The sequence below is a fragment of the Chelonia mydas genome, chromosome 4, assembly GCF_015237465.2.
Source record: "Chelonia mydas isolate rCheMyd1 chromosome 4, rCheMyd1.pri.v2, whole genome shotgun sequence".
In the NCBI taxonomy this organism is placed as follows: domain Eukaryota; kingdom Metazoa; phylum Chordata; order Testudines; family Cheloniidae; genus Chelonia; species Chelonia mydas.
Window position 1 is genome coordinate 141,632,551 of NC_057852.1, and position 20,579 is coordinate 141,653,129.

General features: G+C 54.3%; 1 protein-coding gene across 1 annotated transcript in view; it reads left to right on the top strand.

Moving 5' to 3' along the window:
• Positions 1-20,579, top strand: part of LOC102937744 (dedicator of cytokinesis protein 2) — a 326,706-nt gene that overhangs the window by 21,188 nt on the left and 284,939 nt on the right. Inside the window, 3 exon segments of the mRNA XM_043545086.1 lie at positions 2,872-2,953; positions 4,718-4,853; positions 18,191-18,266. Coding sequence (XP_043401021.1) covers positions 2,872-2,953; positions 4,718-4,853; positions 18,191-18,266 — 294 coding nt within the window.

Here is a 20,579-nt window from a genome sequence, read left to right on the forward strand (position 1 = left end):
CGTGGAGCTTTCCTGATTGCCCCTGTGCCTAGGAGCCGCAGGGACATGCTGGCCGCTTCCAGGAGCTGTGTGGAGCCAGGGCAGGCAGAGAGCTTGCCTTAGCCCCACTGTGCCGCCGGCCGCTGTACCGCAGACCTTTAATGGCCCGGTCAGCGGTGTTGACCAGAGCCACCAGGGTCCTTTTTCGTCTGGGAGTTCCAGTTGAAAACTGGACGCTGGGCAACCCTACTGACCAGTGATAACTGACCCCACCCCCCACTGACTGACCAGTGATAACTGACCCCACCCCCCACTGACTGCTCATGCCCCCCCCAGTGACCGACCAACTGGTGATAACTGCCCCTCTCCCCCTGAGGGGGATAGACACCCACTGTTCAGGGAGGGTTGGCCTGGCAGGAGGAGACACCCTGCCCTGGGCCAGGGAACTCCTGCTGAGGCCAGGGCTTTTGGCCCCCTGCTGAGTGCCTGAGGCTTCATATGGAATGAGACCCAATGGGACTCAATATGTTGCTGTCCTAACCTGAGGCACAGGGGGGCACCCAGTGGGCCCGGGGCAGCTGTTTCTTTCTCTGTAGGGAGGGGAGACAGCCTTCACCTCGGGGAAGCTGTTCCTTCCTGATGCAGCCTGTCTCTGTCTCTGTCTCTCCCTTCCTCTCCATTCCGTTCAAAATACACCCCGCAAATGCAATAACCTCCCTCCTGGCTGTGCTGACACTTTGTGGGCTCGTCTGGTGTCGGCTGCCCGGGGAGCCAAGGTCTCCTGGAGCTGCCCAGGTTGATGGTAGACATACAAGTGGGGAATTGCCATCCCATGGGAGTGTTTTTGCCCACAGGGACCTGTTAACCTTCCTCTGTGATGAAAACTGACCAGTTAATGTTACTTTGTGTCTCCTGTCCCTTGCCTTATTCCTGAACCCACTGCCTTTGTACTGAATGTGCCCAGGGTAAGGACTCTGTGATCCACTTTTTACCCTCTAGCCCTCATTCCCAGGACCAGTCAGTCTTGCTCTCCAGGTCTCTGCTGTGGTGGAGCAGTTTGTTCTGTGCTCACTGGCCAAGTATGTCTCACACGGCCCCCTCTAGCGGCAGGTCCCTGTCAAAACTCATAGTCACAGGTAGCTCAAATGACAGACGGGTGCTGGGGAGTCAAGGACCAGAGTTTGGGCTCTGCAGTGGCCCTGCGTTTGTGGATCCATGTGATGGAAAGGGATTGGTGTGAAAGTGGTTTCCTGAATTCACTGAGAAACCAAATGCCCTTCAGACAGGAGTGAGAGCGAAAAGCCTTGAGGTGGCCACCTGTCACACCCTGCAGCTGTGCGTCTCTCCCCCAGGCTGGATTCTGGGGAGGCACGAGGGGAGTGCAGCTGAAAGACAGAGGAGAGAGGGCAGAGATGGAGCAGTGCTTGGGGAAGGCCAGGCTGAGCCAGCGCTGGGTAGCTGAGCCAGGGCTGTACGTTGAACAAAGAGGTGGCTGTGGAGGATTAGGGGCCCCAGCTAATCGGGGGCACCCCAGAAAAATGGGCATCCCCATGCCCTGACCTGCTCCTGCCAAGGAGTGGGGCAAACCCCCGTGCCCAACACCATTTCCCCAGCAGGAGCGCAGGAGAGGGGGTAGGGGGTCCCCACTTATTCTGACCCAGAGTCCCACAAAACAGTAATCCACCTCTGTCCAGGACAGCCTGCACCAGCTAGCCAGCTGGGGAGCCGCTGCAGAACTAGCAAAGCGGGATTGCAGGGAGCGGGACAATGGGTCCCTTGAGAGCAGAGCAATGAGCAAACCAGGAAAAGTGTGAAAAGAGCTGATGGGAACGTGCAGTGCTTGCAGAGGGGCTGGCTCTGAGGGGTTGGGAATGGGGGTGCTGGCTCCAATCTAGCCCCAGGATGGAGGGATTGGCTGGGTGGTGGGGGCATGGGGAATGAGACCCGGGGCCTTTCCCCTCTAGCTCCGATCTGGCCCCACGGCAGGGACAGGCTGGGAGAAGGGGGTGAGGAATAGGACATGGGGCCTGTCCCCTCCAGGGGTGCTGGCTCAGATCCAGCCCCAGGGCAGGGTGGTTCCCTGCCCCCCCCACCCCCCCGCGGCTGCCCGTGCCTGAGCTGCGCCACGTGACCCGGGCTTACAGAGAGGCCTGAGTTGTTTCCAGAGGTGTCAGGTCCCAACCCAGAGAGAGGGAGGAGCCTTGGCAGCTCCCTGCAGTGCTTGGCCCAGAGCCATAGGCTTGGCTGTTAAACGGGGGTTTGTTCTTGGGCCTTGCCCCATGTAGGGCTCTGCTCCAGGGCTGTGTGGCGCCTGCCAAGCATCTGCATCCTGTCCCACCACATGCCATGCTCCTCCGGAAGGAAGCTTGCTGAGCGCATGCTTTGCACTCGGAGTCAGTCGCATCTCCAAGGCCCACGGCCCAGATGGGATGATCCCCGGTACCTGCATTCAGGTGAGGGGGGCTGTTAGGATAGGCAGCTTCCCACAGGGCTGTTTGAATAACAGGGTGCTTGGGCCTCCGGTGCTGTATAGGGCGTGCTGGATGGGAGAGGACAGGACATGTGGTGAAGGGGATAAAACTTGGCCCTCACCGTCTCTCTTTCACTGGGCTTGAGCACCGAACAGGGCCCTGCATGGGAGCCGGCAGAGCCTGCGTCTGCTGCCCCCATCATACCCCCAGGGTGCTGACTGGGCCTAGCCTCTCCTGCTCACAGACCCTGTGCTCCGTGGCTGTCCCTTCCTGTCTGTGAGCTGGAGGCCTAGGGCCACAGGCCCGCCCACCCAGCTCAGGGCAGCACCACCCCTTGAGAGGCTGGACAGAGCTGGATCCCGGGCTCCTGGCTGTGTCCTGCAGTGGCGAGTCTCCTGACGCTCTTGCGTTCTCTTTGCAGCGAGAACTATCTGATCCGCTGGGCCAGCACGGGGGTCCCGCAGGACATCGAGTTGCTCAACAACCTGAAAGCCATCTTCACGGTGAGCACAGGTGCCCTCTTGCTCTGCCTGACAGCATGCCTCTTGCACCCAGACGCCTGAGCCAGGATCGAGCCCCGTCGTGCAGGGGGCTGCACAGAGACAGGGACACAGAGCCTGCCCCCACAGGACCAGTAGCCCAGCAGTCCCGAGATGGATGGCAAAACACCATGCCCCCCAACTCCACCTGGGCCACCATGCCCCTTCCCAACCTCACCACAGCTGGGCCTTTTGCCCCTCCCCCATCGCACCACAGCTGGCCACCATGCCCGTCCCCCACTCCACCGCAGCTGGGCCACCATGCCCCTCCCTGACCTTCCCCCACCCTGGCTCCCAGCCCTGGACCCAGTGCTCCCAGCCCCTCCCCCCTGCTCCCCGTTGAATGGCCCCTGGTCCCAGTGCTCTGCTAGTGTAACCACATGACAAATGAGGGGTAACCCAGCATGCCATGTATTGCTCTCTCACGTCTACATTTCTTCTGTCCTTCAGTATACACCTGCAATTATCATACACGTCAACTGAATGTTTAAAATGGTCTCTATGATCAATTTTAATAAATTTCAGTCCATCTGAAAATAAGCAGCGGGTGCTCACCCTAGCTCCTGGTTCCACCGTCTACTCCTTTAAATCCTTCCTGTGGCCCATTTCCTCTGTGACACTCAGACACCAGGGCCCCTAACCACTGCTCTCCCCCCAGGCTTTCTTGTACTCCCATCTCCTTGGCCGCGGCTGGCCTTGATTTCTCGCAGGCCCCAGGAAGGGGAACAGAGGGGATGTGGCACCTACTGACTAAGGCCGGGTCTACACTAGGCACTTACATCCGTATAGCTATGTCTTGCAGGGGTGTGAAAAATCCACACCCCAGAGCGGCTCCATTAAACTGACCTAACCCCCAGTGCAGACAGCACTAGGTCAATGGAAGAAGGCTACCGCCTCTCGGGGATGTGGATTACCTATGCCAGCGGGAGAACCCTTCCCATCGGTATAGGCAGTGTCCACACTGAAATGCTGCAGCTGCTCCATAGTAGCATTTTAAGTGTAGACCTCTCCCGAGCTGTATTCTCATCATGGCACAAGCTGCACCGAGACTGACCCCAGGAAGGGGCCAAGGCAGCTGGGCCAGAGAAAGGGGAAGTCTGTATGTAAATGAAGCTGATTAACAGCATGAGCACGAAGTCACCTCCTGCCCCACCATGCTCTTCTGCTGGAGCTGATCCATCCCACCCTCTCTGCACTTGGCCCCGGTGCGGTCCAGCTGCAGGCATAGGTCCGAACACTAGAGTTACAGCTGTCTCCTACACGAACAAATCAGGAGCGGCTGAGTGGGCCCTGCTCATTTCCTGCAGGTCAAGCTGGGCTGAGCCCACCATGCTCACAGGCTGTGTCCTGGGAGGAACTCGCTCTGTTCAGTCACCGTTGCCTTGTGCCCTTTGGGCTCATCGAGCTGCAAGGCTTGTGCACAGGCTGAAGGACCACATCTCAGAGTGTCCCTTTGACTCACTAGAGCCCCGCTAAGTGTCCTCTGGCGACCTATCCCACATTCCCAGCACAGCCCCCAGAAGCAGTGCACTCTCGGAGATTCTGAAAGGCCGGGGTGGGGGGATTGTGAGCACTGTTTGAGCTAGGCCCCCTAGTGCCATCCATCCCCCCAAGCGCTGACATGGCGCCCCCAGGCTGAGGACTAGCCTGCCCCATGTGGCATCAGACCCCCTGGCCAGGCCTTTGCGCTCTGTTGGGCCTTTCTCTGAGCTTCTCTCTCCCCCCCAGGACCTGGGCAGCAAGGACTTGAAACGAGAGAGGCTCTTCCTGGTGTGTCAGATTGTGCGGGTGGGGCGCATGGACCTGAAGGAGACCTACACACGGAAACTGAGCACCGGCCTCAGACGGCCCTTTGGCGTCTCGGGTGAGTGTGGGCCCTGGATCCATTCATTCCTTGGCCCCAGCAGTGCTGCCCCTCCACTGGCCGCTCAGCCAAAGGGCTCCAGCTGGCTTGGCCTGTGTCCCTGGCCTGAGGTGGGGGCTGCACGTCAGCAGTGTTAGCCTGTCAGCCCATGACCCTGCCCCAGCCCTCACCTGGGCCAGCATCCCTGCTCACTGCCAGATTTGGCCCCCTTATTTACAGCTGAAAGTGGGGAGAGGCCAGTCCCATCCACTCACACCCAACCCATCCCTTAGGGCAGAGCAGAACCTCTCCCCAGAGCCTCTTTCCCAAGGCTTTGTCAGGCTGGTTACAAGTGTTCCAGAGCTGGGGCTCAGCACTGCCCCAGGAGACTGATTGACAGGTACAGCTTTTGTCTCAGATTGTAAAGCCAGAAGGGACCAGTGTGACCATCTGATCTCTAGCGTAACACAGGCCACAGCTGTCTCTTTGCAGGGTGTTTCTCTGAGCTGCAGCTGAAATTCCCCTTTTGCGGTTTGCCCTCAGTCTGCTTAGTAACACACACCTAACACACCTCCCTCGGTGGGTTCACACCCCTCACATGTGTGGGCTTTTGTCCCATCCCCCTGGGTTATCTCTGAGCTGAGCCAGACAGACTTGGTACTTTCTGTCTCTTTCTGGCCCCTCCATGGCTCAGGGGCTGCTTCAGCTCCCTCTGGTTTGTCACTGTCCTGGGCCTTAGGGACCTGGGGCTGAGAGCAGGGACTGGGGGGTTCTCCCAGGGTCAGAGAGAGGGGAACTCTTCCCTCTCACTGTTAGTGATCAGAGGACAATAGTGTCTCTGTACTAGCAGATGGCAGCAGGCACAGCCACTGCATGGAGGAAGCAAGTCATCAGTCATATCAGAGGATAGGGATAGAAGTGAGGACATTCCACACGCTCCTTTCTCTCACTCTGCCTCTGTACTTTGATAAATGTTCCGAGCCTGGGATATTGATCCTCAACAAATGGAGTTGTTGGAAATGATTGATTTTTGATAGGCTAATTAGTGCAAGCTGGGACCTCAAGCACAGAGTAATTACCAAGTGAATATTTAACACAAGGGTAGCAAATTGGGCTCTGAGCTGAGTGTATCCCTGGGAAGCGGGTCTGTGCTGCTGTGTGTTATACTGGCTCCTACGCATTTATGCTCTGTAGAGCCTGTAGCTGAAGGTGCTGAAATCCATGTGCCCCCAAGGGGGCGGAAGCCCCCTGAAATGGATTGAAACAGGAAATTCAGCCCCATGCAGCTTGTCAGCCGAGCTCAGAGATCATTCAGTGGAGGTCTGTGGGTCTACACCAGCATCCATCTCTTCATATCTATCAGCTGAGACAGTCATCTATGGGGAGCGCATTGGGCAGGAGGCAGTATGGGTGGGGGGGGCTCTCACTGTACCTAGGTGCTATTGCAAGCCACAGGCTGGTTGCTGAGAAAAGAAATGTAGGATTCGCTGTTCAGCAAATGTGGCTTTAAAGATTCAAAACCACTTGTAACACCACAGACCCTGTTTGTTGGTGGGCGGGATTGAATCTGAGACCTCTGGAGCTTAGTGCATGAGCCTCTACTGCGTGAGCTAAAAACCATATGCTTATTGGCTAAGGCTATAGAGCAGACTCATTAATTTCTCTCTACGTGGTCTCGATGCCACTAAATGGGACAGAGCACCACACCTAGGAGGTGTGTGGGTTACATATAAAAGAAAAAATATGCAGAGCGCCCTGATTTTGAACCCCTGTTGTCAGAGCAGCGAGAGCTGCTTCCTGCTAAAGGAGGAATGCCACGGAGGAGGGTTTAAAGAGGAGAGGGCACCAGGTGGATGTGGATCAAGAAGGCAATTTGAACATGAGGGACCCCAGCTGAGAGAGGGAAGATGAGGCAGATCCTGGGGGAAATGGGTGCAGAGTTGGAATGGGAAAGTTTTCTTCAACCCATCCCAAGGGCGTCTGGCTGCTCCTGGCCCTACATGGCTGTGGAACTAGGAAAGAAAGATTCCTGGCTCTGAGGGTCCAAACAACATCTTGCTCCTTCTCAGCTGGCCAGGAGCCCACCCTCTGGGTAGGAGGATGGATGCTAAGGCCAGCTGCTGCTTTGTTTGCTTCTCGCTGGGGCCAGATTTCCAGCCAGCAGTGGGGGCTGTTCTCCCCTTCCCTACTAGCCACCCTCCCGGTGGGAATTGGTGTGAGCTTGGAGGCCCCTTTATTCCCCCGTCTCTGGCTGCAGAGATGTGGGAGCAGGGAGATTGCTGGAGAAGATGGTTAGATGAGCCGGTCCCCACAGATATCCCTCCGCCCAGAGCAATCCCTCGTGTCGCTCCCCACAGATATCCCTCCTCTCAGCGCTATCCCTCGTGTTGCTCCCCACAGATATCCCTCCACCCAGAACTATCCCTCATGTCGCTCCCCACAGATATCCCTCCACCCAACGCTATCCCCTCAGCCGCTCCCCACAGATATCCCTCCGCCCAGTGCTATCCTCTGTGTTGCTCCCCACAGATATCCCTCTGCCCCCCCGATCACTGTCAGGAGGGAAAGGCCAGCTCTGTTCTCATGTCTGCAGGGCGGATGGGGAGGCACAAATGCCCTCTCCCCACACCCCTGCACAGACCGGTGGGGCCCACACAAGAGGAGAGCGCTGGCCAGTGCTGGGAACACCGCAGGGGGGTCGCGAGCCCGAGGAGCAGGCCATGTCTCCCACCCCCAAGCATTTAAATGTACATGTCAGACCCCCACACTATCCTGAGAGTGGCTGAAAAAAATCAAGAGATCTTAGAATTGCAAGTCCAGGGTCTGTGCATTTTCCTCTGAGCTGCGAGCTGTTCGGGGCACTCTCATGGCCCCCTCAAGCTTTCCTCACAAGCAGGGGGCTGAGAAGTGGCTCTGTTTGTATGTGACGCTGGGATCCCACAACGCACACCTGTGGGGCAGGGGCTCCACAATGTGTACCACATATCTAGAGAGTTGGCAACACTGATTCGTCTGTGGGGACCGGCTGAGGGGACAGTGCTGGGGCAGAGGGATATCTGTGGGGAGTGGCCGAGGGGATAGTGCTGGGCGGAGGAAAATCTGTGGGGAATGGCCAAGGGGGTAGAGCTGGGCCGTGGAGGGATATCTATGGGGAGTGGCTGAGGGGATAGCGGTGGGTGGAGGGATTTCTGTGGGGAGTGGCTGAGGGGATAACGGTGGGTGGAGGGATATCTGTGGGGAGTGGCTGAGGGGATAGCGGTGGGCGGTGGGATATCTGTGGGGAGTGGCCGAGGGGAAAGCGGTGGGCGGAGGGATATCTGTGGGGAGTGGCCGAGGGGAAAGCAGTGGGCTGAGGGATATCTGTGGGGAGTGGCCGAGGGGAAAGCGGTGGGTGGAGGGATATCTGAGGGGAGTGGCAGAGGGGATAGCGGTGGGCAGGGGAGGGATATCTGTGGGGAGTGGCCGAGGGGATAGCGGTGGGTGGAGGAGGGATATCTGTGGGGAGTGGAAGTGGGGATAGCGGTGGGTGGAGGGATATCTGCGGGGAGTGGCTGAGGGGATAGCGGTGGGCGGAGGGATATCTGTGGGGAGTGGCTGAGGGGATAGCGGTGGGCAGAGGGATATCTGTGGGGAGTGGCTGAGGGGAAAGCGGTGGGCAGAGGAGGGATATCTATGGGGAGTGGCTGAGGGGATAGCGCTGGGCAGAGGAGGGATATCTGCGGGGAGTGGCTGAGGGGATAGCGGTGGGCGGAGGGATATCTGAGGGGAGTGGCAGAGGGGATAGCGCTGGGAGGAGGAGGGATATCTGTGGGGAGTGGCAGAGGGGATAACGGTGGGTGGAGGGATATCTGTGGGGAGTGGCTGAGGGGATAGCGGTGGGCGGAGGGATATCTGTGGGGAGTGGCTGAGGGGAAAGCGGTGGGCAGAGGAGGCATATCGGGGGGAGTGGCTGAGGGGATAGCGGTGGGTGGAGGGATATCTGTGGGGAGTGGCTGAGGGGTTAGCGGTGGGCGGAGGGATATCTATGGGGAGTGGCTGAGGGGATAGCGGTGGGCGGAGGGATATCTGTGGGGAGTGGCTGAGGGGATAGCGGTGGGCGGAGGGATATCTGTGGGGAGTGGCTGAGGGGATAGCGCTAGGCGGGGGAGAGATATCTGTGGGGAGTGGCAGTGGAGATAGCGGTGGGCAGAGGAGGGATATATGTGGGGAGTAGCTGAGGGGAAAGCGGTGGGCGGAGGGATATCTGTGGGGAGTGGCTGAGGGGAAAGCGGTACGTAGGGGGATATCTGTGGGGAGTGGCTGAGGGGATAGCGGTGGGAGGAGGGATATCTGCGGGGAGTGGCTGAGGGGATAGCGGTGGGCGGAGGGATATCTGTGGGGAGTGGCTGAGGGGATAGCGCTGGGAGGAGGGATATCTGTGGGTAGTGGCCAAGGGGATAGCGGCGGGCGGAGGGATATCTGTGGGGAGTGGCTGAGGGGATAGCGCTGGGAGGAGGGATATCTGCGGGGAGTGGCCGAGGGGATAGCGGCGGGTGGAGGGATATCTGTGGGTAGTGGCTGAGGGGATAGCGCTGGGAGGAGGGATATCTGCGGGGAGTGGCAGAGGGGATAGCGGTGGGTGGAGGGATATCTGCGGGGAGTGGCTGAGGGGATAGCGCTGGGAGGAGGGATATCTGTGGGGAGTGGCTGAGGGGATAGCGCTGGGAGGAGGGATATCTGCGGGGAGTGGCCAAGGGGATAGCGGCGGGCGGAGGGATATCTGTGGGGAGTGGCTGAGGGGATAGCGCTGGGAGGAGGGATATCTGCGGGGAGTGGCCGAGGGGATAGCGGCGGGTGGAGGGATATCTGTGGGTAGTGGCTGAGGGGATAGCGCTGGGAGGAGGGATATCTGCGGGGAGTGGCAGAGGGGATAGCGGTGGGTGGAGGGATATCTGCGGGGAGTGGCTGAGGGGATAGCGCTGGGAGGAGGGATATCTGTGGGGAGTGGCTGAGGGGATAGCGCTGGGCAGAGGAGGGATATCTGTGGGGAGTGGCTGACGGGATAGCGGTGGGCAGAGGAGGGATATCTGTGGGGAGTGGCTGAGGGGATAGCGGTGGGCAGAGGAGGGATATCTGTGGGGAGTGGCCGAGGGGATAGCGCTGGGAGGAGGGATATCTGCGGGGAGTGGCCGAGGGGATAGCGGCGGGTGGAGGGATATCTGCGGGGAGTGGCCGAGGGGATAGTGCTGGGAGGAGGGATATCTGCGGGGAGTGGCCGAGGGGATAGCGGCGGGCGGAGGGATATCTGTGGGGAGTGGCTGAGGGGATAGCGGTGGGCGGAGGAGGGATATCTGCGGGGAGTGGCCGAGGGGATAGCGGTGGGCGGAGGAGAGATATCTGCGGGGAGTGGCAGAGGGGATAGCGCTGGGAGGAGGGATATCTGTGGGGAGTGGCAGAGGGGATAGCGGTGGGAGGAGGGATATCTGCGGGGAGTGGCTGAGAGGATAGCGCTGGGAGGAGGGATATCTGCGGGGAGTGGCTGAGGGGATAGCGCTGGGAGGAGGGATATCTGCGGGGAGTGGCCGAGGGGATAGCGGCGGGCGGAGGGATATCTGCGGGGAGTGGCAGAGGGGATAGCGGTGGGTGGAGGGATATCTGCGGGGAGTGGCTGAGGGGATAGCGCTGGGAGGAGGGATATCTGCGGGGAGTGGCCGAGGGGATAGCGCTGGGAGGAGGGATATCTATCGGGAGTGGCTGAGGGGATAGCGCTGGGAGGAGGGATATCTGCGGGGAGTGGCCGAGGGGATAGCGCTGGGAGGAGGGATATCTGTGGGGAGTGGCAGAGGGGATAGCGGTGGGAGGAGGGATATCTGCGGGGAGTGGCTGAGGGGATAGCGCTGGGAGGAGGGATATCTGCGGGGAGTGGCTGAGGGGATAGCGCTGGGAGGAGGGATATCTGCGGGGAGTGGCCGAGGGGATAGCGGCGGGATATCTGTGGGGAGTGGCAGAGGGGATAGCGGCGGGCGGAGGGGTATCTGTGGGGAGTGGCAGAGGGGATAGCGTTGGGCGGAGGAGGGATATCTGTGGGGAGTGGCAGAAGGGATAGCGGCGGGCGGAGGGGTATCTGTAGGGAGTGGCAGAGGGGATAGCGCTGGGAGGAGGGATATCTGCGGGGAGTGGCCGAGGGGATAGCGCTGGGCGGAGGAGGGATATCTGTGGGGAGTGGCAGAGGGGATAGCACTGGGCGGAGGGATATCTGTGGGGAGTGGCTGAGGGGAAAGCGGTGGGCAGAGGGATATCTGTGGGGAGTGGCTGAGGGGAAAGCGGTGGGCAGAGGGATATCTGTGGGGAGTGGCTGAGGCAATAGCGCTGGGGGTGGAGTAGCATTGTCAGCTCTCGGGATTATATCACAACTAGCAATTCTGGGGTTTTTTTCTTATCTGCTCCATGCAAACAGCAAACAATGAAAGGTGCCAACTCACAAATTTTCCCAGAGTTAAAAATGGCCACTACCTCTCAATAGTGTCTATGGGCTTGAAGCAGCAAGATACCTCCAGTTCCCTATAGTCTCTCTTCTGGTGGAAGTGAGGCGGCCCTTGATAAAACTGGCTGCCACCTCCCACTGTTTGCAATGAAACTGAAGCCTTGCCCACAAGTATGATGGCTGACACTCAGCGGTTCAGTGGGCTAGACAGGACACAGGCACTGTGAGGAGCAGCAGAGACCCTGTGAAAGGTGGGGAGAATGAGGAGAGGAGAGCAGAGCACTGGGGGGAGCAGGAGGCCAATGTAGGGGCTGCAGGGGGATGTAGGGGGCAGAAAGCAGGCTGAGAAGGTGCAGAAGATAGTGGTGGGAGATGAAGGGATTGGATGACAGCTCCCCCTGCCTGGATGTGATCAAGTCCTCCAACCCTGCAATTTTCAGGGCAGGGGGTATGGGCAGAGCCTCTGGAGTGAAGTCACAGACTTGCCCTGCCACTGAACTCGGCCTTGACATATGGCCCTGTAGTGGAGAGAGGGCCCTGGGGCAGCAGGATGCAGGGGAATGGAGCGTTGCGGAGTTGGTGCTGCTGTGTCCCGGGTAGAAAAGTCCTGGAGCAGCAGGAGGCAACGAAGTGTTGCTCCCAGGTCAATACAGTAAGAGAGAATGGATTGCAGGTCCCCTATCTTAGGGGTGAGGAGCAGGTAAGCGGACTTTCCATCTGAGCAGCCAGGGAGAGGCATACATTTTTATGTGCATTATAAATTCAATTTTGAACCTGAAATTAGTACACACATATTGGTAGAAGAATAGAAGGGAGTTAAAAAGACAAAAGACGGACTAAAAACATAATTTGATTTTTTAAAAAATCATGATTTTTAGAGCCAATTTCATGGTTTTCAAGGGTCTGGCTCATGATTTTTCTCTGAAGGGAATCTGACTCATGATTTTTGGTCTCTTGAGATTGGCAATACTGGTGGAAGGATAACTGTGGTGTGTTGCTAGAGAAATAACATCAGAGAAGGGGTTATCTGTGGTGAATGGCTGAGAGGAATAGTGCTGGGGGGCGGAGGGATAGCTATGTTTACTTGCCAAGGGAATAGCATTGTGTATTGAGGACTGGCTGCGTTCGAACTGCAAACTATCACTTTTGGGGGGTGGGGCGAGGAGGAGTTCCTGTGCACTATCTGGGCCTAGCAAGCAGCAGTCAATTTGCAGCCAGCCAGCCTGGAACAAACTGGGGTGAGTTGTGCCTGTTTTTGGGAGCAGCTGCTTTGTCTCTCTCTGGTTTTGGATTCTTGTGTGTTATCATTCTGAATTCTAAGAAATAAAGCAGTGTAACTGTAATCTTCCAGCAAGAGAATTTCATTTTTCTGTATAACTTCTCTGTTGATGATAAATAGAATAGTAAATTGCTTGACCACACTTTGGTTCATTATGAATTATACTCAACAGATCAAATAACCAATGTCAGTCAGGTTTATTAATATGGTACAGAAAAAGGTTATATCCAAACCCAGTCTCTGAAGAGCAGTCCTGTGCAGCAATGTTATATTCACCTTATGCAGCAGGTGTGCTCCCCAAGTTACGCATTTCAGCTGGTATTATATATGATTTTACAAGTTACACATTTCTGTACAAGTCATTAAAATCCAACTAATCAGTTTGTTCCAGTTCTCTAACTAGCTGTTCTGTTTCTTCCTTATCTTTGTTGTAGATACTAGCATTCCAGGCACTGATCCATGAAGGTACATCCCTAGCTTGTACTAAAACATGGAACAAATGTATCTTGAATTTGACAAGTTTCCTATCTGCTTGTGCCAAATGCTTACATCAGCAAATATAAGGGGTTATGGGATACTTAGCATAAGTGAACAGGATTATGGTATAGGCCAATTTAGGCTACATCACTGTGACAATATTTGTGCTTAATGTTATTGGTGCTTAAGGCATACTTATATAGTGCAGATAATACATATGAATATGATATATATTTATGTGCTAGCCAACACATTGTTTACTGTGTATATGCTGTGAAACATGACAGCACTGGGAGAGGAGGTGGAGGGATATCTGAAGTGAGTCACACAGGTGATAGGTGCGGAGGTCTGAGGGATGTCTTTGGTAAGTTGTTGACAGAATGGAGGGAGATCTATGCTGAGTTGCGGAGGACACAGCACCAGAGGTGAGGCATAGGAATGTCTGTGAGAGTTATGAGGGACTGAGCAATATCTGTGGTGAGCTGATATTGTTTGAGGGGGCAGAGGGATATCAGAGGTCAGTAACTGAGGGCATAGCATTGGGTCAGAGGGATATCTCGCTGAAGGTAGAGTGCTGCGGCTGTGGTGGTTGATGGAGGGATATTTGTGATGAGTCGCTGAGGGGGTAGCAGTTGGGGAGTGGAGGGATATCTGATTTACTGATAAGATTGTGTGCAGGGCTGGAGGGGTATCTGTGGTGATTCACTGAGGGTATAGCCCTGTGGGAGAAGGCAGAGGGATATCAGTGTTAGTTGCTAAGTGGATAGTGTTTTGTGTGTGTGACGGGGTGCAACTCGCCACTGTGGCACCTCCTGCTGGCTGTCTTGGGAATTAGCTCTGTACCCTCTTCTGGTGGTGTCTCACCTGCTGTCACCTCTACTCCTGGACCTATGTCATCCCAAGGACCACAGCATCCTCTTCAGGGCATACTGTGTCTGTGACAAAGTGGGACTGTTCTTAATGTTTCCTCTGAATAGTGTGGGGGTGCCTCAGTTTCTCCTAGGCAGTTCTTAAGTATCTAGGGGGTGGGGTAAGGGTGTATGATCATTGCAGAGCCCTAGCGGGCAGGTGTGTGCAGGAGTCTGGACACAGAGAATGGCCGACACCCTGTTTCCTGGCAACTGATGGCCTGGGCCCATCCCCCCTGCAAGGTGAGAGCTAAAGGGTTGGAGAACAAAGGAATCAGGTGACTTCCTGGCCCGGGAAAGGGACAAAGCCCAGAGGAGGAGGGGCTGGAGAGAGTTTCAGTTTGGGGCTGGCTGGGGACGAGGAGTGAAGGGCAGACGTGGTTGTCTGGCTCCCTGCCCCCCACAATGGACCCAGCTGAGGGGTCCGGTTCTCTGCACCTACAAGCTCTGTTTTAGACCATGTTCCTGTCGTCTAATAAACCTCTGTGTTACTGGCTGGCTGAGAGTCACGTCTGACTGTGGAGTTGGGGCAGGACCTTCTGGCTTCCCCAGGATCCTGCCTGGGTGGACTTGCTGTGGGAAGCGCACGGAGGGGCAGAGGACGCTGAAGGCTCCGAGGTCAGACCCAGGAAGGTGGAAGCTGTGTGAGCTGTGTGTCCTGCAGACAGGCTGCTCACAGAAAGGAGACTTCCCCAGAGTCCTGACTGGCTTCATGGGGAGCAGTTCCAGAGCATCGCCCAGGGACTCCGTGACAGTGTCACACTCAGTTCTCCCCCCTTCTGGGGGTACTGGAGTCCACTGTCCAGCCACTTCCTTCAGTAGCAGCCACAGCCAATTGTCTGGTCACTTTCTCGGTGGCAAGGAAGTGTGTGTGTGTAGGGAGAGGTGGGGGAAGAGACCTGGGCCCACCCACTACTCTGGGTCCAGGCCCAGGGACCTAGTAGATGGCAGCCACATGCTGTGTCCCCTCCAACCTCTCAGTCTATTTCTCTGGGCCACTTCCCCACAGCCCTAGCATCTTCTTCACCCTCACCTCCGGGCTTAAGCATGCAAGTCTTAGCAGCCAGCCAGGCGCTCGCACCCCCCCGATCCTGCTTTGTCCCGAGTGCTAGATTTCTTCTACCTGTAAGGCAGCCAATCTACCTCCCTCCTCAAGCTCCAGGGAGCGACTGCAGCTGCTCTGTTCTGCAGCCCTTCTTATATGGGCCAGCCCAGCTCTGATTGGCTGCCTCCTGCGCAGCCTCCCACGGGCTCTATTAACACCTTATGGGCCAGCGTGGGGCTGACGCCCCATCACAATGTGTATGTGTATCAATATCTGTGGTGAGCTGCTGAGGGGATAGCAGTAGATCAAATATCAGGAATTGGTCCCCAAAATTATAATACTGACCCAAAAAATCACGAGATTAAAAAATTTATGTCTGTCTTTTGATATTTGAACTTCCCTTGCCCATCCCCTGTCTGTGTGTGTATGTGTGTGCATGTGTGATCCCCAGTGTGTGTGTGTGAGAATGTGACAGTTAGTGTTTCCCACTCTCCCGAATTTATTGGGTACGGTGACTTTGGCTCCCACGGCAGAAGCTCTCACCTGCACATCTGCCCATTACCTGCCCAGAGTTAATTTGGTTCTCAACTTCTGGATCAATCCTGTCCCACAGTGCCCCCATCATTTCTGCCCTTCCATCGGTTCATACCCCCCCCCCCCCCCGTCCTCTTCCCTGCTCTTCCTGGTGTTCTTCAACCCCTCCCCAAGGCCTGAAGGAGCGGCAGTTGGGTCCTATCTCCCACTTCCAGGCTGGGGGGCAGCTTGAGGTGTGCTTTATCTTCATCCCTCCTCCTTCCCAGGCAAGGTGCTGGAGGGAGCAGGGAGGAGCAGAAATGTCATCCCATCCCATCCCCGTTGCTCACAAGCAGGGAGTGGGGGAAGGGAGTGAAGCTGCCCTGAGTTGCTGGTCTCTTTAGCTCCCTGTTCCCCTCTTGTGAGAATGGCTTTGGACTGATGAGGGGGTGTGGGGGAGAGAGAAGCTCTTTCTGTAGCTGCTCTGATTGGATACTTAGCCCCCTGAACTGGGTGTCACTAGTCCACAGGATCAGTGCTATGCCCCCAGCTTTGGAACAGTTTCTTGGAGGAATGGAACCCCTTCAGTGTGCCAGACCCCCGATCTTCTTCCAGGGCAGCCCAAGCTACCTCACAGCCTCCTTGACTGAACCTGTGGGCTTTCAGCACTCCTGCTTTGAACCGTGAACTCTGTTCAGCAGCTCCAGCCGAGACAGACTCCTGGTAAAGACTTATATACTCTTCAGGGGTTAATACACCTCACCAAGCATTTGCAGTGACACTCACACAGCATTGTCAAAACAGTCAGGTTTATTTGTCACCTGGCACACAGCATCAGCAGTCCTTAGGTGAGCATAGAGAAATGAAGGTTAAAGCATAGACCATAGACCATTCTGGTTAGATAAGAGCCCCCAGCCAAGCCTCCAATCCATGTTCTGTTGGGTCATTGATTGCTAGGTGTCAATGTCCTGGTGACCGGATGGGCCATTGTCTTATCAGATTCTCCAGTGATATGGAGTCTGCCTTGGCCAGTCCTTTTTAATGACTCATTCAGTCTCAAACAGCTAGGCAACATTCATACCTATGTCTCTTAGCCCGCCCTGAGAGCAAATAGTCCTTGTCACCCCTACACTGGGTAGCCATGTGAAATATAGGGGAAACTGAGGCACACATAGGCATCATAAAAATATTATGGAAATTCCCACTTTCCCACAGTGGGTAAGTTGGACAGGCAGCTAATCAGAGGGGGTGGCTTTCCCCTGGCAGGGCTCAAATTCACTAGAGGGCTTGACTTCTTGCATCATTGTAGGACTGGCTTCAGCTTCAGATAAAATGCTGTCACTTATGAAAAATTCACTAGTATTGGCAGTATTGGGAAAACACTGCGGGGTAGAGGGATTCTGTGGGGATAGTGCTGGAGGGATGAGTGATATCTGTGATGACTTGCTGGGGATAGTGTTAGGGGGAACAGGGATACCTGGTGTGAATTGCTGAGGGGATAGCATTTGGGAGCAGGCAGAAGGGGATGATAGTGAATTACTGGAAGTATAGCATTTCCGGAAGTGGAAGGCTATATGTGGTGAGTCACTGGGGAAAGAGGTCCATAGGTACGACTCATCCTGATATAATCAGGCAAAAAGTGGTAGTGTGTCTGCACTGATGGTAGGTAGATTTTTCAGTAATACAGTACTAGCTGTATTGAGTTGACTTGATCGAGAAGAACACCTTTTTTAGTCTAAACAAGACCTCAGGAAAGCTGCAGTGAAACTGGGCAGTAGTTCTGGTTCCATTATTGAAGTCTTGCAGCTCCTCTTTTAGGGACAGTGAAGGAATTGATTAAAATCGTCCAGCCTGTGTTATGCAGGAGGTCAGTTTGGATGATCAGATGGTCCTGCCTGGCCTGAAAATGTATGATTAATAGAGAAACTAAGAGAAATCAGACATGGAAAAGCCTCCTTCATCCTTTAGGGGCAAGTGCAATCTGTTGGTTGTTTTCTAATGCATGAGCCAGTCCTAGTTCTAAATGTTCCCATCATTGAGGCTCCTTGACCTCTTCCTGAGTCACAAATCTAAGTGAGGAGTTATCTCCCTGCCAGGAGCCTTTTCCTGGGATTCAGCCAAAATTTCCCCTGTTCATTTCTTCCCATTCCTTCTTCTACCACCTCCTCCCTGCATTTCTGAGCCTGACATTCCCTCCATCTGAGAATGTGGTTGTTTGCAGGTTCTTTTATGTCAGTGGTACTCAAACTTTTGTACTGGTTACCCTTTTCACATAGCAAACCTCTGAGTGCGACCCCCCCTTATAAATTAAAAACACTTGTTTATATATTTAACACCATTATAAATGCTGGAGGCAAAGCAGGTTTTGGAGTGGAGGCTGACAGCTCGCGACTCCCCATATAATAACCTCGTGACCCCCTGAGGCGTCCCGACCCCCAGTTTGAGAACCCCTGTTTTATGTGGTTATCATGTTCCTCCCACCTATTGGCAATGACAGTCACTCTAAACACAGATTAGAGGTGCTCAATAATGTCTGGCTGTCTCTGGTTGCTCTTTTCCCGTGAAAGCTCAGGATGAGTTGGAGATGGATGGTGGTCATTGTGCCCTCTGGGTTGGTTCAGGGTTGTCCAAAGGACCTTGTGACCATAGGCTCCTGTCCCTTGTCTCTTACAGTGATGGACATTACAGATATCATCAAGGGAAAATGTGAGAGTGATGAGGACAAGCAGTACTTCATTCCTGTGCACCTGTGAGTAAAGCCAGCACTTGTGAGCAGAAAGGGAGGGGGGCTGCAAGGGTTGGGGATGAAGGCTGGTGTTAAGACAGACAGGACTTTCCATTCACTAGAAAAGAACTCAGCTGCAAAAAGGGGGGCATTTCTGTGTCAACTGACAGTCTCCATCTCTCGAGTGGGTAGAAGGGTGGGAAGGAAACACTGCCCATGGCCAAGAGAAGCTGAGCATAGGAACAAGGGTATATTAAAATAGCTTAAAAGGTGACAAATTCAAAACTGATCAAAGGAAATATCTTTCTTACTTTTGACTTCAGGATAATTAGATTGTGGAATTTATTGCCACAAATGTCACTGTAGCCAAGAATTTAGCAAGATTCAAACAGGAATTGGACATTTATATGGATAACAAGAATATCCAGGGTTAATACACCAATTTTAAGACATATTAAACCTCGTGCTTCAGGGTTTAAGCCAATCTCTAAAAAAAAGGGGCTAGGAGGAGATGTACTGTTGGGGGCATATTATCGCACATCTATTAAGAGGATTCTTATACCTTCTTCTGAAACTGCTGGTGCTGGCGGCTGACAGAGATGGGGCTAGATGGATCACAGGCCCGATCCAATCGAGCTATTCCCGTGTTGTTCTTCAAGTGCTTGTGCATATATATTTTCCGTCCTATGCCTGTGCACACCCAGTGCACTCAAGACAGATATTTTTCATAAATAGCATTGTCTGGGGACGCTGGGAACTGTCTGTGCCTTGTGTGTACTCATCCCTCCAACCTAGGCCATAAAAGGTGGGGCTGCCCAACCCCCTCTCAGTTTCTTTTCAACGCCTTGGGCTGTGAGGCTCACTGTGAGCTCCACTGTGTGACATACGCATGCCCAGAAGGCGTATTACACCTGTATCTGACCAGCTTCTCAATACTTCACCAAAGGGGGGGTTATGTGTGATCTCTGTCAAAAGCTAAGAACTAGCTGATCATCATGGTGATTGTCAGTTGTTCGTACAAGAAATGTTTTAAGAGATATGTAAAATGTAGAACATTATGTTCCAAAAGTGTTGGCAGTAAAGTGGGATGGGTCTCAGAGCTAACTCAAGCAAGAGTGAGAACAATCGCCATCTTTCAACCCAGCCTTGTGTTTACAGACTGGACCAGATGCACGTCTGAGCACTTACAAAAGAACCCCATGAAAAACTTTGAATAGAGGACCCTCAGGGCTGAGCTCAAGTTAATGTAACACCCTGATTTTGAAAAGAGACAAAAAGTTTGGGACTGTATAAAAGGAGAAAGGGTACAAGGTATAATCCATTACAAAGAGGCACTCTGCCAGCAGGAGTGTCTCATGAAAAGTGAATCCCAGCTCTCTCGACTGAAGAAAAGCTGCTCGGACTGACCACTGGGTGAGAAATACCTTATAAGACAAAAAGGGGATTTGTTACTAAGTATAGGCTGTAGATTGAGTTTTATGTTTTTCTTTTACCTGTAATCTGATGTTTCCAAATCATTTTACTTGCTTATATTTGAATCTTTAACTCAAGCTATGTTATATAAACTTCAGTTTGGTTTTACTATAGACACGTCACAGAATTATAGAATATCAGGGTTGGAAGGGACCTCAGGAGGTCATCTAGTCCAACCCCCTGCTCAAAGCAGGACCAATCCCCAACTAAATCATCCCAGCCAGGGCTTTGTCAAGCCTGATCTTAAAAACTTCTAAGGAAGGAGATTCCACCACCTCCCTAGGTAACGCATTCCAGTGCTTCACCACCCTCCTAGTGAAAAAGTTTTTCCTAATATCCAACCTAAATCTCCCCCACTGCAACTTGAGACCATTACTCCTCGTTCTGTCATCTGCTACCACTGAGAACAGTCTAGATCCATCCTCTTTGGAACCCCCTTTCAGGGTGTTGAAAGCAGCTATCAAATCCCCCCTCATTCTTCTCTTCTGCAGACTAAACAATCCCAGTTCCCTCAGCCTCTCCTCATAAGTCATGTGTTCCAGTCCCCTCATCATTTTTGTTGCCCTCTGCTGGATGTTTTCCAATTTTTTCACATCCGTCTTGTAGTGTGGGGCCCAAAAGTGGACACAGTACTCCAGATGAGGCCTCACCAATGTCAAATAAAGGGGAACGATCACGTCCCTTGATCTGCTGGCAATGCCCCTACTTATATACCCCAAAATGCCATTGGCCTTCTTGGCAACAAGGGCACACTGTTGACTCATATCCAGCTTCTCGTCCACTGTAACCCCTAGGTCCTTTTCTGCAGAACTGCTGCCTAGCCACTCGGTCCCTAGTCTGTAGTGGTGCATGGGATTCTTCCGT